Source organism: Cotesia glomerata, linkage group LG7 (assembly GCF_020080835.1).
Source record: "Cotesia glomerata isolate CgM1 linkage group LG7, MPM_Cglom_v2.3, whole genome shotgun sequence".
Taxonomy (NCBI): Eukaryota; Metazoa; Arthropoda; class Insecta; order Hymenoptera; family Braconidae; genus Cotesia; species Cotesia glomerata.
Window position 1 is genome coordinate 26,480,243 of NC_058164.1, and position 21,312 is coordinate 26,501,554.

General features: G+C 31.1%; 1 protein-coding gene and 1 long non-coding RNA gene across 13 annotated transcripts in view; one reads left to right on the plus strand and one right to left on the minus strand.

The window, feature by feature from the left end:
• The window catches only part of LOC123269493 (protein daughterless), a 62,412-nt gene that overhangs the window by 40,741 nt on the left and 359 nt on the right, over window positions 1-21,312 (minus strand). For all 12 annotated transcript variants that reach the window (XM_044735221.1, XM_044735224.1, XM_044735222.1 and 9 more), the window contains exons 2-5: window positions 8,400-8,449; window positions 5,676-5,892; window positions 4,089-4,117; window positions 3,672-3,716 (exon numbers count right to left, since the gene is read on the minus strand). In XM_044735221.1, coding sequence (XP_044591156.1) covers window positions 3,672-3,716; window positions 4,089-4,117; window positions 5,676-5,892; window positions 8,400-8,449 — 341 coding nt within the window. The remainder of the gene's footprint in view (window positions 1-3,671; window positions 3,717-4,088; window positions 4,118-5,675; window positions 5,893-8,399; window positions 8,450-21,312) is intronic.
• LOC123269502 lies at window positions 10,191-11,340 on the plus strand. Its single transcript, XR_006510438.1, has 3 exons — window positions 10,191-10,577; window positions 10,697-10,920; window positions 11,208-11,340. It is a non-coding gene; the product is annotated as an uncharacterized LOC123269502 (long non-coding RNA).

Consider the following 21,312-nt stretch of genomic DNA (forward strand, 5'->3'; position numbering starts at 1 on the left):
GGCTTTCGGTATAGTAGAGATTCACAGTCACACACTTTTGAAACGTTTTTGGAATTCGATGTATTGTAAAGATTTGGACAATTTAGATTTTGAAAATAATGCCAGTTAGTGCCACAATTGTTATCAATATCGTCTAATAATCTAGAGTTAAACTACGACCCAATTATAGTATCGATATTCCAATAACCGCAGTTGTTATACATAATTTATTACGCTAATCTATTGTATTGAAGTTCCACGCATCTATATGCTTACAATATCAGTTTATAACTCCAACCTAAACCGTGTTTACCATCTTTGGTAAGAAGATTTTGATCGGAGATTTTTATCTTAATGGTTAATGGATTTGTGATGAAAGAAACATAAGAAAGGTCAAGGTATCTGCTGAAGAGGTCGCTTTAATTTGCAAACTATGCCAATTATTGGTATTTTCTAGCAAGGAATATTATAATTCGCAATAAATGCCAATTATTCCGATTATTTAATGCCGGCTATTGATAATTTGCATCTGGGAGATGAATTTGGTTGTAGCTATCCGGAAAGAGAAAAAGAGGGTCGGCAAAATGACCATAGACCGAGGGGATAAATGGAAAGTAAAAGTATGTTTGATAAAGAGAAAGAGAAAGACGATAAGTGGGAAACCCTGGAGAGTTTGAGAGCTGGAGAGCGGCGACACATTAAACTCCCGCGTTAACTCCAGCAACAGGTGTCCGTCAAACAGCTCGCGGCTATTCTAGGCACGCGATTCTTCGTAATTGATTTGTCGTTGTCGAGTAAACGGACTGGGGAAACGTCAGGTCTCATTACTCATTACTCAGGGGGATTATTTCAAGCGGCGGTGGATGGAAAAGTCCATTGAAATTACCAGCAAGGATCTTGCATAATTTTCTTATTTCATCGGAAGTAAAACCGCAGAATTATGAACAATACCCGTACATAGATAGTTGTTGTTGTTGTTGTTGTTGTTGTTGTTGTTATTTATTCTTTTTTTTATTTTTGGACAATAGCTTCCATATAAAACATTTTAAACAATGTGTATTGAGGTAGCATGTAATTTAGCTGGCTGGCGACTGTTGTGGTTGGTTAAGAAGATGCAAAATTAATGTTTGTGGTACAAAGATACCCGAACAATATTCTATACACGTATTTTTGCAGTGTATGGTGTGGCCTCGAAGAATTCGTTCGAGGCCACACCACGAATTAGTATAAAGCGAGCCAAAGGTTTCACTATGGCGCATGGTAGTTGGTGAAATGGTTGTACGGTCTGGCGACCGCAGCACGCGACACCATATGGTCAACTCTCTTACCCTACCAACGTTACTTCAGGTTTCCGCTATTCTCCATAGCCAGTCCTTCACCGATCTTTCTCCTGTGATAGCAACCTCTTTGCACGATCTTTATCTTAACGTCAACCCACAAAACTAACTTCCATCTACATAATCTATGTATATTCTCAACAAGAGCTTCCTCTTTCAATAAATAACTCAATAAACAAACTTTCAAGTCGTGGCGCCAATTTAATTACCAACAATCTTATCAGTTATCAAATAAAATTCAAAGATAATCGTATCGATTTGAATACATAGGGAATTACAGCAGTGCTCCTCAACCAAATTCTCATCGCGTTAAATTTAATCAAAAAGGTTTTTTTAGTGTCACTTAATTGTAGGGTATCATCAAAATTTTACTAATTTAATTAATTATGCCAATAATATTGATTAAATGTGCATATATAAAAGGAAAAAAAAACGTATCTGTTTTGCATTGGAAATTAATATAACATTTAATTCTTCGAGTTATAGCGTTTTGTCATAACAATTTGAGTTATTTATCAAAATGAGCATTAGTTTCTGAAGATAAAAAAACGTATCTAGAAATGAATTTTTCTGTTAAATTGTACTCAAATTCTGTAAAAACGTTATACGCTATTTTCTCGAAATTATACACGGAAAAGAGTAAACTGTAATAAATAACAATCAATTTATAATAAGTAATGATCAACTGCGAAAAATTACCATTTCAAACAGTAAAATCGTGATTTTACTATTCACTTTATAATATTTACCATTTAAACGTTACAATTTACTCTTTACATGGAAGAAAATACTATTTCAAACAGTAATATTCGCTATATAAATGTCTAAAATGTTTAAGTATAATAATTAACAATTCAGACTTTGATATTTATCATTTCGTACCTAAAAAATGATCTTATAATATTTAAAAAGTATAAAATAAAGTTGGTAAATTTCTAATACAAGCAACGTCAATATTTACAAAGTAAAATGGTAAATTTTTAACGCAACGCTAAAAAAACAAACTGTAATTATTGACTTGCTTGGACTGGTAAAATTTATATTTTAAAAGTATAATTTTTACTGTTTCAAATGTTAAATTCTCCCAGAGTGAGACCCCCTTCTCTTTTATCTGAGTTCCCCTTCTCCTCATAATATGGACTATATATTAAAATGGCAATTTTAACTGTTTGAAACTGTAATTTTTTAAGATGAAAGAGTCGTTATTTACTATAGTGGCAGCTACTAATCACTTATTTTGGACATTAAATTATAAATTGTGGCTTTTATACTTTCTAAATTACAAGTTATGTAATATTTATATTTTTGCCACCCCGATATCAGCTTTACTGTTTGAAACTATAAAAATTAACCGAAATCCGAGTGAATATTACAGTTTACTTTTTTCCGTGTGGAAATTAATATAACATTTAATTCTTCGAGTTATAGCGTTTTGTCATAACAATTTGAGTTATTTATCAAAATGAGCATTAGTTTCTGAAGATAAAAAAACGTATCTAGAAATGAATTTTTCTGTTAAATTGTACTCAAATTCAGTGAAAACTTTATAAGCTTTTTTCTCGAAACTATAATTTTCGATAACAGAGCAGCAGGGTCACCCCTCTTGACAATTGTTAACTAACTCTACTTACACTATACCCCTAAGATTACTACAATGGGGAATTCGCAAGCTTATAGCTTATAGGGCGATACAATAAAATGCCTGTATAAGTACTTGTTCTATAAGAGTAATATATGAAACTCGGACATTTTGTAAAACACTAACACGATCAGAGGTTACGCTCGTCTACATCTAGGTGTCGCGTTACAGAAACGGAAACTCGTGTTCTGTGTCGGATGCTAAAGGAATATCAACAACAAACAAAACTCTGTCTTGGACAGTTTTAAATTCAACAACTGGTGTCGAATTTCAATGTCTTGTTTAAAGTTAAGTGTAAGTATAAGTATAAGAGCATGATCGAGTAGACGAATAGTAGTAGACGACGGAACTACTACAAGAGGACAGCGCTGAAAAAATATAATAAAATAAAATGACTGCCGAGGAATTATAACTCTGGGCAAAGTTTGTCTGAGACAAAAAACGCAGTCACGCTGTTCGCGCTCGCTGGGGTCGAGAGAAAAAGTTTTAGAAATAGAGAAAAAAAAAAAAAGATACCGAAATAATAAATATTAACTTGAGACAGACTGGAGAGGAAAAAGGACAGCGCCTGGGAAAGTCTCTCCCGGATGGATTGTTTGCGTAGGAGTCCCATGTTAAAACGATTATCCTCATAGATCGTTATATCTAGTCTAAGGACTAGAATAGTCGGTAAAGCTAAATGATAATGGTGTATTATAATTTTGTTTTGGACTCACCCAGTGTTGCGTTGTGACCACTTCCCCGTCTGCGCTGTCCAAGCTCTGTACAACAGAGAGATTATTTTATATATTTAAATATAATATAATATATTTAGCATTATCACACGTGCAAAACGAGAGAATAATAGAGACAAAGCCGCTGCTTTTTAAATCGCTAACAAACAAATCAAAGAAACTTTAGTCTTAGGTACAATCAAGTACCGACTATCGATTTCTTGTTAGCTCTACGAAATAATTCGTTATATCGAGGTTTACTTTTACCGACAACGACATATAAATATATATAGTCTGACGCTAATGTAAGTTACAAATCGTAGCGCTTTGACTCATGTTTTTACAATCTAACATTAACATGTACACTTATTAATGTCCACACATGCATGAAATAACCAAGCTTAAAAGCGTAACACTTACGTCTTTCTTTCTTTTGACGGCAGCGGCGCCTGTAAGATATAAAGATTACAGTTTTTACTTTATATTTTATAATAAAAACAGTATATGGGTAGGTTTTTCAATGCTTTTATGTGTAATATTTAATGAGAATAATACTTTTTGGTTTTATGGAGGTTTTGAGAGCTTGGAAAATTTTGAGGTAAAGTATAAAAAAATAGTTTTTGTGGTGATTTGGATCAAAAAGAGTGTAAAGGATTATAAATGTGTATAAAAAAAAAATTTACTTGAATCAAATAAATAATTTTGAAGAATTTGATTTTCTTGGTTTGATTTAAAGAATTCTTAAGTTAATAAATTATTCTTAATTTAATAAGTTTTACTTGATTCAAGAATTTTTTTCTTAATTTTAAATAATGAATTTTGTTAAATTGCACTGTACTTTCTTAAATATTGACATTTTTAAAGATATAAGCTCATCCCGATGTTACACTCATTAAAAGCTTTCATTTGAGTACCCACATGCATTTTTTATATATTTTTCATATCTTTATATATATAACATATATAAGTATATAAAATATATGAAAAATCGATGTGGGTACTCAAATGAAAGGCTTGATGAGCGTAACATCAAGATGAGCTTATATCCTTAAAAATATCAATAGTTCACAAGATATTTGATAAAATGATCTGTACTTTCTTAACAATTGACATTTTTAAAGATATAAGCTCATCCTGATGTTACACTCATCAAGAACTTTCATTTGAGTACCCACATGCATTTTTTATATATTTTTCATATATACATATATATATTTATAATATATATAAAATATATGAAAAATTGATGTGGGTACTCAAATGAAAGGTCTTGATGAATATAACATCAGGATGAGCTAATATCTTTAAAAATGTCAATAGTTCACAAGATTAAAGGTCATTACTTAATTATGTATCTTATTTATTATTAAATTGCACTGTACTTTCTTAAATATTGACATTTTTAAAGATATAAGCTCATCCTGATGTTACATTTATCAAGAGCTTTCATTTGAGTACTCACATACTTTTTTTATATATTTTTCATATATACATATATATAAATATATAAAATATATGAAAAATTGATGTGGGTACTCAAATGAAAGCTCTTGATAAATGTAACATCAGGATGAGCTAATATCTTTAAAAATGTCAATAGTTCACAAGATTAAAGGTCATTACTTAATTATGTATCTTATTTATTATTAAATTGCACTGTACTTTCTTAAATATTGACATTTTTAAAGATATAAGCTCATCCTGATGTTACATTTATCAAGAGCTTTCATTTGAGTACTCACATACTTTTTTTATATATTTTTCATATATACATATATATAAATATATAAAATATATGAAAAATTGATGTGGGTACTCAAATGAAAGGTCTTGATGAGCGTAATATCAGGATGAGCTTATATCTTTAAAATTGTCAGTAATTCACAAGATACAAGGTCATTTCTCAATAGAGCATTTTCGAATACAGCCTAAATAATTATAAAATTTCACGAAAAAAACCTATAAAAATGACATTATTTTCCATAAATATAATAATATAAAACTCACCGGAATTTGGTAACCGTGCAGTGTTTCCTGTCGGCGTAGCAGGATTAGACGCTGAGGTCGGGGTGCCAACCGAGGGTGGAGGAACTCCCCGTGTCCCAAAAGGAAAATAAGGAGAATCCGGAGGATATGTTGCGCCTTCGACTGTTGTTCCACCTCCGCCACCTGGACCACTGCCTGGGCCGTTCGCCGCTGGGCCGAATGCACCGCCACCATACGCCTGGAACAAAGGTTACTTATAGTTACAAGAGTAATGACACTTGACAATGAATAGCTTAAATAAATGAATATTTAACAAAAGGCATAATTTGGGGAATAAATCATCTGGTGGATCGATTTTTTTCTTATCAATAACTGTTTAACGATCAGAGTATGATTAGATATGATTATCAATAACACAAGAAATATTACCGAATTTATTTAAACTCTGTCATATTTTTATAAACTATAATCATATCTGATAAGTCTATTTACAGAGAGTGAAATAGTGCCGAGGAATATTGTTATTTTATATTTTATAAAATAAATATTTCGAGGTTTAAAGGGGGAATAATATCGTACGGAAAAAAGTAAACTGTAATAGTCACTCGGAATCCGGTTAATTTTTATAGTTTCAAACAGTAAAACGGACATCAGGGTGGCAAAAATATAAATATTACAGAACTTAATGTAGAAAGTATAAAAGCCACAATTTACAATTTAATATCCAAAATAAGTGATTAGTAGCTGTCACTATAGTGAATAACGACTCTTTTATCTTAAAAAATTACAGTTTCAAACAGTAAAAATTGCCATTTCAATATATAGTCGATATTATGAAGAGAAGGAGAACTCAGATGAAAGAGAAGGAGGTCTCACTCTGGGAGAATTTAATATTTGAAACAGTAAAAATTATACTTTTAAAATATAAATTTTACCAGTCCAAGCAAGTCAATAATTACAGTTTGTTTTTTTAGCGTTGCGTTTAAAATTTACCATTTTATTTTGTAAATATTGAGGTTGCTTATATTAGAAATTTACTAACTTTATTTTATACTTTTTACATATCATAAGATCATTTTTTAGGTACGAAATGATAAATATCAAAGTCTGAATTGTTAATTATTATACTTAAACAATTTAGACATTTACATAGCGAATATTACTGTTTGAAATAGTATTTTCTTCCATGTAAAGAGTAAATTGTAACGTTTAAATGGTAAATATTATAAAGTGAATAGTAAAATTACGATTTTACTGTTTGAAATGGTAATTTTTAGCAGTTGATCATTACTTTATTTATTACAGTTTACTTTTTTCCGTGTACAAAGTGTAAAAGCCACAATTTATAATTTAATATCGAAAATGTGATTAGTAGCAGTCACTATAGTAAATAACGACTCTTTCATCTTAAAAAATTACAGTTTCAAACAGTAAAAATTGCCATTTTAACATATAGTCCATATTATCAGGAGAAGGGGAACTCAGATAAAAGAGAAGGGGGTCTCACTCTGGGAGAATTTAACATTTGAAACAGTAAAAATTATACTTTTAAAATATACATTTTACCAGTCCAAGCAAGTCAATAATTACAGTTTGTTTTTTTAGCGTTGCGTTTAAAATTTACCATTTTATTTTGTAAATATTGAGGTTGCTTGTATTAGAAATTTACTAACTTTATTTTATACTTTTTACATATCATAAGATCATTTTTTAGGTACCAAATGATAAATATCAAGGTCTGAATTGTTAATTATTATGCTTAAACAATTTAGACATTTACATAGCGAATATTACTGTTTGAAATAGTATTTTCTTCCATGTAAAGAGTAAATTGTAACGTTTAAATGGTAAATATTGTAAAGTGGATAATAAAATCACGATTTTACTGTTTAAAAAGGTAATTTTTAGCAGTTGATCATTACTTATTATAAATCGACTGTTATTTATTACAGTTTACTTTTTTCCGTGTATAAAATAAATATTTCGAGTCTTAAAGGGGGAATAATATCGGGGATTTGATGATAATTTCACGGGATTTGCTACTTATTAAACTGACAAGCTCGTTCCTTGGATTCTCGGATCCTAACTTGGCAGAAGCGAACTAAGACTTTATCCTTAAAGGATAACTTTTCATCCAGGCCAGTTAACCTTCTTAGCCACTCTCTTCAGCTTTGTTTTATCTTTACAGTAAGTTGTACATACTTATAGATACAACTCTACGATATAATAGCTGGGAAGGCGTAAGTGATATTAAAGTTCCCGATCAGTGGCTTTCAACTTACTGCTAATAAATTTTAAATCGGTAAAACTTTTATCTAAGAAACAACCTCGAGTTAATTAAACAATTTTCAATATAAATAATGAATGTTATTTTGTTATTAATAATTATTAAAAGTGTAATATTTAAATAATGGTATGATAAAAAATTTCACGAGGATAAAATGGAAATTGAGAGCCACTCGGTGAAAATATTACTCGGGTCGAAGTTTTTGGATTATGTCGAGGGTTGTACAAAAGGGAGAGTCTTAAGACTGGGTAGAAAGATAATATATGCGTTAAATATTATTTTTTTCTTTCTTCCTCTTTGTTTTACTAAACATTTTTTCTACTAAATTTTACGATACGCTATTTAACGAGTGTTGACTCATATATACGTGTGTGTACTTAATATTTTAAAGGAATTTTTTAAATTATTATACATTCAACCTTTTATGTTTACTTTCTTATTTTAAATTTATAACTCACCATTCCATTGTCCATTGTTGGTCCGTACGGTGATTGGAAGCCTGGCTTTTCTGTAAAATATTCAAATAATAGTTTTTATTATCTTGTTAAGTATATTAAACTCTCTAGAACAGTTGTATAAATTTTTCTGAGAGAAACTTTTACATAATTGTTGAATTTTTACTCTGAGGGTTTAAGGAGATCCAAGTACCCTAGTGTAAAGAATGTCTATAAAAAAATAATGCGTAAAAATACTTTTGTTATGCATCTTAAAATTAATATTTAAATTAAATATTAACGTTTTTTAAGATATAATCTCATCCCGACATTACACTCATCAAGAGCTTTCATTTGAGTACCCACATGCATTTGTGATATATTTTTCATATATACATACGTCGGAGATAATATCGAGCTAGGTTTTCCCAAAGATAGGAAATTCCCAACATTTTAGTTTGTCTGTTAATTTTAAGCAAAATTGTAAAGCATAGAAAATATTTAGATATTATTTACGACTTAAGCTGATTATATTTTTATGGTTATGACGATGGGCTTAGGTAATTAAGTCCGGAGTGACAATGGTCACCAAACGTAGCCGAGGTCACAGGATAGAATTAAAAAGTATATAGTTAGAAATATCGACAGACAATGAGGGCTGTCGAAATATTTTTGAGGGAATAAGTACTTAGGGTACTTGGAAGAGAGTTCTCGTTGAGCATTGATCAAGTGAAGATCGCATACATCCTGCTGACTCCGGATTCGTTCTCGGTCTTATTCCCCCAACGTCTTTAACTGTTATATCAATCGTAGTAGAACATTTGTAATTAAATTTATTATTTCTACAAGTTAATGTACGTTATATTTTAAATCAAAGTTTGTGTTATATTTGATTATTGTGAAATAAATAAAGATGGCTGAAAATGATCCAAAGGACTCCAATAATGCCCAAACCATTGTTCCTCCGACACATATATATAATATATATAAAATATGAAATATATGAAAAATTGATGTGGGTACTCAAATGAAAGGTTTTGATGAGTGTGACATCGGGATGAGCTTATATCCTTAAAAATGTCAATAGTTCACAAGATATTTGTTAAAATGCCCTGTACTTTCTTAACTATTCACATTTTTAAAGATATAAGCTCATCCTGATATTACACTCATCAAGAGCTTTCATTTGAGTACTCACATGCATTTTTGATATATTTTTCATATATACATATATATATAATATATATAAATATATGAAATATATGAAAAATTGATGTGTGTACTCAAATGAAAGGTCTTGATGAGTGTGACATCGAGATGAGCTTATATCTTAAAAAATATCAATATTTCACAAGATAAAGGGTAATTTCTTAATTTTGTATCTTATTTATTATTAAATTGCATTGTACTTTCTTAAATATTGACGTTTTTAAAGATATAAGCTCATCCTGATGTTAAACTTATCAAGAGCCTTCATTTAAATACCCACATGCATTTTTGATATATTTTTCATTTATACATATATATAATATATATAAATATATGAAATATATGAAAAATTGATGTGGGTACTCAAATGAAAGGTCTCAATGAGTGTAACATCGAGATGAGCTTATATCTTTAAAAATGTCAATATTTTACGAGATACAAGGTCATTTCTTAATTATGTATCTAGAGATAGTGCATTTTCGAATGCAGCCTAAATATTTATTAGGCTATGTAGGTTGAATTTACAAATTTAAAAAATTTGACTACTTCGCGTGGATCTCCTTAAATTTATAAAGTGTAATTTTGAAAACAAAAGACTGGTGATGAATTTAAAATTTTTTTTTTGGGGATCGAAAAACATAGAATGTATAAAATAAAACTGTGGATTTAATGTCAGCATATACTGACGATACATCTTTATAAATCAAAAGGTTTAACATGGTAGTGCCATTTATTTTGTTTCTCGAAGTTGGAACGTGATACACGCACAGAATAACCGATCAGAGCATTATATCTGGCTGAACTCGGCAGAAAGGAGCAGCAGCACAGCATCTAGGCCGTGGAAACTCCCTTAAAACCTCGGGAACGCGGTAGGTATCGCTCGCTGAGCATGAGAACTCAGAATTCTGTATCCATGGACGGAGGAACGAGACTTCATTGGATATTAATATCATTCAGACTCTGAAAACTACCGTATACAAGGATAAATTTATGGTGAATATGTGATCTAGAATAAACTTAAAAATTTACAGATGTCAGAGCTCTGCCCGGGAAACTTACAGCTCTCAGGAATTATAATTTAATGTAACATAAACCAAAGTTTGTTGTTTCAGATTCTGGAGAATCACGAGACACTGATGTCCAGTTCCAAGAGCAAGGATGCATGGACATGCCACCAGACTCGCTCAGATTTGCTCAGATAACTATGAATCCTAACAGTTTCGGCTTGTCTGTGACACGTTCGTCGGAGCGTAGATCCACTACCGAAGGCACGCCAGTAATATCATGCATCAAAGGACAAGCCTAGGTACCAATGTGTCATCCTCAGGACACTATGGTAAGCCCCGTTATGACGTACTGTCTCTCATCATCCTCTACTTCTCAAACAACTCCATCCAAATCGATCCTTCATTATCAACCATTTGTTACTTTACAGGTTCCTTTTCTCTATTTCTACTCAAGCTTGTTAGAATTGATCTTTAGATTTATTTAAGAGAAAAGTTGCACAGTACAATGTCCTGCATTCAGTATACCTGGTAATGTTTCCCTCACTACCCCTTGACCCTTAATAAAATGGAGGGAGTACTGAAAGTACTAGATGTAACTAATATTTTTCTGTTATAGTTAACCGAGCTGAAATTCTTCACTATCAAGTGTCAATTGTCCAAATTCTAATTCAATTATTCTAACAATGTATTTTTATTATAATTGACTTTGTTTAAATCTTATTAATTAATTTCTATTATCTGAATCTAAATCTCAGTTACCAAACAGAATTCAAAAATTTAATTATCATAAATCAAAATTTATAATTAATTATTCGATTGAATAGATTCTTGTACCTTCACGGAAAAAAGTAAACTGTAATAAATAACAGTCGATTTGTAATAAGTAATGATCAACTGCAAAAAATTACCATTTCAAACGGTAAAATCGTGATTTTACTATTCACTTGATAATATTTACCATTTAAACGTTACAATTTACTTTTTACATGAAAGAAAATACTATTTCAAACAGTAATATTCGCTATGTAAATGTCTAAAATTTTTAAGTATAATAATTAACAATTAAGACTGAGATATTTATCATTTCGTACCTAAAAAATGATCTTATGATATGTAAAAAGTATAAAATAAAGTTAGTAAATTTCTAATACAAGCAACGTCAATATTTACAAAGTGAAATGGTAAATTTTAAACGCAACGCTAAAAATCAAACTGTAACTATTGACTTGCTTGGACTGGTAAAATGTATATTTTAAAAGCATAATTTTTACTGTTTCAAATGTTAAATTCTCCCAGAGTGAGACCCCCTTATCTTTCATCTGAGTTCCCCTTCTTCTCATAATATCGACTATATATTGAAATGGCAATTTTTACTGTTTGAAACTGTAATTTTTTAAGATGAAAGAGTCGTTATTTACTATAGTGACAATTACTAATCACATTTTCGATATTAAATTATAAATTGTGGCTTTTACACTTTCTACACGGAAAAAAGTAAACTGTAATAAATAATAGTCGATTTATAATAAGTAATGATCAACTGCTAAAAATTACCATTTCAGACGGTAAAATCGTAATTTTACTATTCACTTTATAATATTTACGATTTAAACGTTACAATTTACTCTTTACATGAAAGAAAATACTATTTTAAACAGTAATATTCGCTATGTAAATGTCTAAAATTTTTAAGTATAATAATTAACAATTCAGACTTTGATATTTATCATTTCGTACCTAAAAAATGATCTTATGATATGTAAAAAGTATAAAATAAAGTTATTAAATTTTTAATACAAGCAACGTCAATATTTACAAAGTGAAATGGTAAATTTTAAACGCAACGCTAAAAATCAAACTGTAACTATTGACTTGCTTGGACTGGTAAAATGTATATTTTAAAAGAATAATTTTTACTGTTTCAAATGTTCAATTCTCCCAGAGTGAGACCCCCTTATCTTTCATCTGAGTTCCCCTTCTCTTCATAATATCGACTATATATTGAAATGGCAATTTTTACTGTTTGAAACTGTAATTTTTTAAGATGAAAGAGTCGTTAATTACTATAGTGACAGCTGCTAATCACTCATTTTGGATATTAAATTATAAATTGTGGCTTTTATACTTTCTACATTAAGTTCTTTAATATTTATATTCTAGCTACCCCGATGTCCGCTTTACTGTTTGAAACTATAAAAATTAACCGTAATTCGAGTGAATATTACAGTTTACTTTTTTCCGTGTTTAAATGGAACAAACATACTTCGGAACTAATGAAAAAAGTTAAGTACTTAACCTTCCTGTTTTATAAACTAAGTAATTGGATAAATTCATCGATACTGAAAATCATATATTATGATCTATTTAAAAGTGTTATCAACTATAGAATTAAACCCTGGAGTAGTTCCTATGATAAAACATTAAAACCTATAGTAAGGTAAAAGCCCCATTATATGATCATGTACCAGTATATGATCACTCCATGTATTTGTATATCTATACTCACAAATATAGGTATACAAATACATGGAGTGATCATATACTGGTACATGATCATATATAGGGGCTTTTACCTTAAATCTTCAAAGTAAATTGTTAAAATAAAAATTACAGATGATTCGTTGATCCCACTGAAAATTAAATAATCTTTCACTTATTATTTTTCTGAATGTAAAACTTTGTACTCTCAGAGAATAGTTATTACACGGTCCAGTCAGTTAACTCGACCAAAAATTAATAAAACACTCACTAAAAATTCACTTTATATTGCAATAAAATACTTCAATCTACTTCCCAATAATCTGAAAGCTCTAAATTTTAATAAAAGGTTAAGAAAGCATATACTTTGTACACTACTTATTTAGTTAACTAATTATTTGTATCAATTTTAGGAATGTATTATATTTTTCTGGTGTTTAAAATAAATAAATAAATACTTTAAATACCTTACCATCCGGCCTATACTTTGGTATTTATCAATAAATAAATAAATAAATAAATGAATTTAGAGTGAGTTTATAGTAAATATTTTAGTCATTTCCAACAAAGCAATTGTCACTGAAGCTTTTCTCACGGTTACAATAATTTTCTCTAAAAGGTTACCATTTTTCTGCAGCATCACCCAATTAGATGGCCCAAACTGATTTATCATTCTGAAAAATACGCTTTTAGATAAAATCATCGAAAATGGTCAAACTGCAATTAAAGCCAAGTTCTTTATATCTAAATATTCTGAAAAATATTCTCACCCGTCGACATTATCTCTGGTTTGTAAGCTAAGCCGGCAAATAGACTCGGTTATTTATTCCCACGCACTCGAGTAATTTAGCAGAGATATTTTTTCCACTAGATTAAGGGGGTGTATATATTAGCCACATGTCGTCTGAGAATTTTAAAAATTCAAAGTAACTCTAGTAGGATTGTAAATAAAACCTAAGCGATGATGCTCGTTGCAGTGTTCTTAATCGATCAAGATTAAATTGCGTCTGGTCTTAACTAACTTTCTACATATCCTTCCCAAAGACCAGGACCAAAACCAAGACATTTATTTTTTTATTCTTATAGTTTGCATTAATTCCTAAATATTCCGTGGATTTTTTTTTTCATTAAATTTCAACAGACTTAACACAGGTGAGTAACAGCCAGTTCACCTTCGAAGTAAAGACGATTTAAAATCGGTCCACCTGCCTTGCTGGCGTACTACAAGAGTACTTTCGAATGTATGACTAAAAATAAATATAAAACAAAAGGTTCTCGATTTCATGAATCGTTTTTTTTTTTTTTTTTTTTTTCCAAGTTTTTAAAGGATAGTTTTTGGAATCGAATAACGATATCGAGTAGACCAGGAGAGAGTATGTGAATTGGTGTGGCCGTGCCACGCGACTCAAAGGGTTCTTGCACAGGTAAAATAAAATTGAGAAGGGACATGACAAAAAATGAAATAAAAAGGAAATTCTGTGAGTATATAGCTACAGTAGAATACCACTACCTAGAGAAAATAATACCTTATACCTTGAACCTTGTACCTTCTCTTGGTTCGGCTGTCAGGGAGCCTTACAACCCCAATGGGATCGCCGAGGGGTGAAGTCGAGGAGCCGAGAGAAGAATAGAGAGAATCCGGGCTGAAACTACCGAAGAATGAACAAGGAAAAAAATTTATAAAAACATTTAAAAGGGCTCAGGTAGCCACTGGTGCTCAACCAAACCCAACAAAATAACAACTCCTGGGTCTGCTCTTGGTTATATTTATACGAAATACCGAGTACTAAGTTGTCTGAGTTGGGCTAGAGGGGAATGAGAGTAGCCAGACCCTTTTATAATCGAGGATGAACGACCGCGGTCAAAAATTTAAAAGGCGCAGCTTGCAGTATTTTTATTACGGGAGAACGATACAGTTTTAAGACTGCATCCGGCCATTCGATTGATCGATAACTCCAGGGGATTAACATGTCCAAGAAATATATGCACTCGGGATTTACTCACAGGATGTCGAGGAGGAAGAGGTCAAACATCCTTTTCAATAGATAATATAACTTGATGATATACCCGGTGGATTTTTATTAAATATGTTAGTTGATGTTTTACCATCGATAAAACTCTCATTTTGGGTAGTAGAGACCCTTCCCGGGTATCCGGTACCCTTCTCTCCAAAGATTTCTACCAGTTATTCAAGTTATTTCGCAATTTCCGTTCTAAAACTACTCACTGTTCTTAATTCATTACTTTAATATGTATCATATAAAATATATTCTGCGTTTTATTTTAAATAAGTAGAGGGGCTGAGAGATTTGATACTTTGATGAAGCCCCAGGGTGTCCCGGGTTACTCTTTTCGGATCTAACAAAGACCGAGAATTTGGAAGAAAAAATAAAATATAAAAGTAAGAGAGAAAGGAGACGGGACGCTGCTGGAAGTGAGTTTAATGCGAAGGTGTATCGGAGAAGGCCGTCTGCCACGCGACCAGGTAACAATAGTGGGGCGAGACCTGGTCTTAAAAAACGATGCTTGATTTCATTTAAAATCCCAAAATTTTACCCTTCAAATTTTCCATCTTTGCTGAAATGCAAGTGATGGTTTCTTGGCTTGGTTTCTTGATTCGGTTTCTATAATAAGTGTCAAAATTAAAAACAAGACCCCAAAACTGAGCACCCCGGAGAAGAGGAAGCCGAGGAGGCAGAGGAGCCCAAAAACAATAAAACAAAAGCAAAATGATCGTCCGTTGCACCGTTCGGGAGTAAACGGAACGCGTACGTATACTCGGGTGATGCCACGCGACCAGAATCTGGTGGGGGGACTCGGTAACGGGGCGCGGGAGGGCACGGGGGTAAAAAAAAGTTGTAGAAGGCGAGCGAGCAACTAAACCGAACACGGGGAAAAGGGAATGAGACGCAGGGGAACTTAGCAGCTGTCGTTTGCTGCCCCCCTTCGCGTTACACTGGGGCCCAACTGGGACACTGGCGTAGGGCGCTGGGGCCCAAAGACCCATCAGAGGTTCTCCGTTCCCTTTTTGATCAAATTTTCCACGCTAGTCCAATTAGTCTTCAAATTCGACCCCAAATTGCCACACTAGACCCATTTCCGACTAGAAATTTCAGTGAGGCAGTGATTTGGCGCAAGGTAAGGCATGCCGAATTGCAAAATTGCAATAAGTGAGGCATCCGAACCAGACCAAAGTTTGGGATGTAACGCAATTGCGCTGAGTTGTAAGCTCAGCCTAATTTAGGTTGCAATTTGGAAAGCACACTTGCTGGTGACTATCTAAACTTTATTTGGTCCGAATTTGGCTACCTAACTAGGCAGTTAACGTCGCAATCGGTAGATTTGGGGACTGACGTCACTATCTAGGACGACAGGCACTACTCAGGGTGTAATTAGTGGAAAATAAATGAAAAAGATTGCATAACTGAGATTGATCGAATTGTTAGTGGAAAGGTGTAACAATAAAGGAAGAAATAGCAGGGTTGCTGTTGGCGCAAAACGCAAACGCGTGCCAGGGCACGTGACCCGCACGTGTCTACTCGTCTTCACTCCCCCCCATCTTTTTCTTCCGCGGGTCTCTGGGTGTATTCCGACGCTATCTGTTAACAGAGCTAATGTACAGTTTACCTATGTTGGGTTTGTATTTACACTCGCTCAGAAACACAAAGATTTGCTTCGGTAATTTATACAGCCCTGTCATGGAAAACTCGGTGACCTTTTCGCCTGACAAACTGATAGACATTATCGTACCGATTGAAAGAGTGACACCTGGCAAAGGGCAGGTTATTTTTTGGCTCTGCTGACATAATCAAAACATTTTGAGACCCAGGAATTAATCGTACTATTATTTATTGGGGGATGTTTAGCCACTAAACAACATAAGGGCTCACTACGGAATCTGGCCAGATGTCTACTTCGAGGCAGGTCGTGTCAGGGTGTATTGCCCCATGTCCAGCTCTCAGGTTCTACAGGTGCCAAATCGTTTACTCCATATGCTTTTAAATCCACGATAAACAAATAAAAGAAAAATTATGTTACGAAATATGGTATTAACTTCGTTGGGATGTATATGTGGAGGGAATGTTTTAAGTTATATCGAACTTGAGAATAATTATCGTACCACGCCTATGGAGCGCTCCTAGGGTGGTAAATCCACGGACCAGGGTTTCCAAAAAAAATAATGTTGGAAAGATAAATTAAAGCATGTAAGTTCCTTTTGGAATGAATAAGGTAATCCGGAGAAAGTGTACGAGCAGATGGTCTTCTTCGCGGTAAACAAATATGGAGGAAGTTGTTTTGTTAATGGAAAGTTTTAATTGTAAAATGAAGACATTTGGAGGATTTATTTGGTAGAGATTAGAATTTTGAGAAAAAGGGATTGTTTCTAAGATCTTTAAACAAACTGTGGAAAATTTATGAATTTTTAAGATTTTAGATTAATATAATTTGAAAAAAAAAAAAAAAAAGACATTGAAATTAATAATACTAAAGTTAGCCGACGTTTTTAATTTTTTTTTAATAATTAAATTACAACAAAAAAATATTTTTTAAAAATTGCACTGCTAATTTTTGAAGTTTTTTACAAATGAATTTTTTTTTTAGTTTTTTTGTTATCATTTTATCAATAAAAAAAAAATTCTAAAAATTTTTAGATGTCGGCTAACTTAATTTTCATTCAAATTAGCCGACGTTCAACAATTTTAGATTTTTTTTTATCAATTAAATTAGAACAAAAAAAAACATTTTTACAAAATTGCACGTATAATTTTTCAAACTTTCTACATGTGAAATTTTGTCATAGTTTTTTTTTAATAATTTTTTCAATAAAAAAAATTCTAAAAATTTTTAGATGGCTGACTTTATTGCCATAAAAAAAAATGTGTAATTTTTTTTTGTTTAGTGAAGAATAAATAATTTTTGTTTATTAGAAAAACATTTCGTGACCAAAAGTTACTTTTTCAGGGCTTACTTTAAATAAATTAAATAACATTTACAACCAAAACAAAGCAATTTAAAAGTATCAACATAAATTTGCTCGTTAAAAAAAATTCTATATTTATTTTTAAGGAATTTTTTTCAATAATTGCAATTAATATTTTATATAAAAAAAATTGAATCAAGTAAATAATTTTGGAGAATTTAATTATTTTAATTTGACTAAAAAATTTTTTTTTGGTTTAAAAATTTTTCACTAATTTTTTTTCAATGTTAGTACAATAATTTTTGATAAAAAAAAAATTGATAAAATAACTGCAAAGCCCGAAAAAATAAAAAAAAAAATTTATCAGAATTATGACTGGAAATTCCGTTAGTTTATGGCCGGTAAAATATGCCAATTTTTATCCGACAACAGTTATTATAATTCCGAGGACGTGTGCGAGGCGCGTGTGAGGACTCGAGAGGGAGAGGACCGGCGGCGAGAGAAACAGGAAGAAAATGAGAAAGAGGAGAAGAGGCAGGTGCATCATGGTGACACTCCCTACACACTATGCTGGTTGTTAAAGTAACAGAGGCTGAGGCTGCTAGAGGCCCAAGTCACGCAGTGTTGTGTCTGGATCCGGATTTTTTCACAAACTATAAATGCAGCCGGCTTCTAAAAATTTTATACTGAGGAAAATTCAATGGGGAAATTCACGTTTGATCAAGAACAGTTTATTTCATTTATTTCTTGAGAGGATAACAGAATGTCCATCATAATCTTTACAGCCTCGTCGCTCCAACACCTGTCGGTAGATCGAACAAAGATTTCTCTTTTTTTATTATTATATAGTTTATTCAAAAATTACGACCGGCCATCCGAGGTAACTTCCACGCAAGATATATTTATAGAAACTCCAACAGATAAAAATCCTTCTTCATATTTATCTTCATGTGTGTATCGGCTATATATAGACCGATCCTGCTCTTACTTAGGTTCGGTAATTTATTATGAAGATTAGATTTAAAGTTAAGTAATAATTTTTAAAGTTATCAAGCCTCTCAGCCTGGAAAATCTAAATTAAATGATAAAAAAATATCAGCTGAGATAAGTTTTATAAAAATAAATCAAGAATAGTGAGTTAATAAATACTAGCAACCTTGCAGTCACTACGTGACTGCCTAAACTTGTAAACTATAAATAAATAAAATTTTGCTTTATTAAATAATTACTTTTGTTAAATTACACTGTACTTTCTTAAATATTGACATTTTTTAAGATATAAGCTCATCCTGATGTTATACTCATCAAGAGCTTTCATTTGAGTACTCACATGCATTTTTGATATATTTTTCATATATTAATATATATGTCATATATTTTAAAGATATAAGCTCATCCTGATGTTATACTCATCAAGAGCTTTCATTTGAGTACCTACATGCATTTTTGATATATTTTTCATATATACATATATATAATATATATATAAATATATGAAATATATGGAAAATTGATGTGGGTACTTAAATGAAAGATCTTGACGAGTGTATCATCGGGAAGAGCTTATATCTTTAAAAATGTCAATATTTAAAAAAGTACAGTACAATTTAACATAATTAAGAAACGACCTTGTATCTTGAAAACTATTGACACTTTTAAAGATATAAGCTCACTCTAACATTACACTCATTGAGACTTTTTATTTGAGTACCCACATGCATTTTTGATATATTTTTCATATATACATATATATATAATATATATAAAATTGATGTGAGTACTCAAATGAAAGGTCTTAACGAGTGTAATATCGGGATGAGCTTATATCTTTGAAAATGTCAATAGTTCACAAGATATTTGTTAAAATGCCCTGTATTTTCTTAGCTATTGATATTTTTAAAGATATAAGCTCATCTTGATGTTACACTTATCAAGACCTTTCATTTGATTACCCACATGCTTTTTTAATATATTTTTCATAAATACATACATATAATATATATAAATATATGAAAAATTGATGTGGGTACTCAAATGAAAGATCTTAACGAGCGTAACATCGGGATGAGCTTATATCTTTAAAAATGTCAATAATTCACAAGATATTTTATAAAATGCTCCGTATTTTCTTAGCTATTGATATTTTTAAAGATATAAGCTCATCTTGATGTTACACTTATCAAGACCTTTCATTTGATTACCCACATGCTTTTTTAATATATTTTTCATAAATACATACATATAATATATATAAATATATGAAAAATTGATGTGGGTACTCAAATGAAAGATCTTAACGAGCGTAACATCGGGATGAGCTTATATCATTTAAAATGTCAATAATTCACAAGATATTTTAAAAAATGCCCCGTACTTTCTTAACAATTGACATTATTAAAACTATAAGCTCATCCTGACATTACACTCATCGAGACCTTGTATTTGAGTACCCACATGTATTTTTGATATATTTTTCATATATCCATATACATAATATATATAAATATATAAAATATATGAAAAATTGATGTGGGTACTCAAATGAAAGATCTTGAAGAGTATAATATCAGGATGAGGTTATATCTTAAAAAATAATAGTTCCCAAGATACAAGCTCATTTCTTAATTATAAATACACTGGCCACAAAATTTTGCTTATTTTTTTAATAACATATATAAATCAAGAATAGTTAATAAATATGCATAAAAAAAAAAATATAAAACTAACCCCGGGTTAATTGTGTCGATTAATTACGTACTTGACATACGATTTAAATTGCTCTCGACAATTCTAGCTCAATTACTACAATCGAGTACTCAAGTTCTAGCTAAAGAATTCACTTTAATTTTATACTTCATTTTTTATTTTTTATTTTTTATTTTTTATAGGGATGAGAAACACTGCAATGCATTCTATCCCATATACCACACGAATTCCCAATCGGCAGGTGTAACTTCATTGATTCAACTTTCGATTCCGCTACACAAATCCCGAACAAATCTTGGGCGAAAAATTTTAATTAATTGCGCTCTTTATTTTATTTTATTTCTTCAAATTTTTTTTTTTTTATTTATTTTTCTCTTAAAAATTTAGAAAATTTTTTGAAATAAAATTAAGAAAAAAAAAATGTAAAATTATTTTCTGCAAGACAAATAAAATTTTCAGCGAATAAAGGGGTAGGTTATTATATTGGCTAGAATAAAACCTATAAGTGGCAGCACTGTTCAGCACATTGACAAGTAGAACCAAAACACAGGCCGTGGTTCGTAAAAAAAACATTAATAAATGAAAACACTTTTTAAATTAAACACACCAGAGTTCA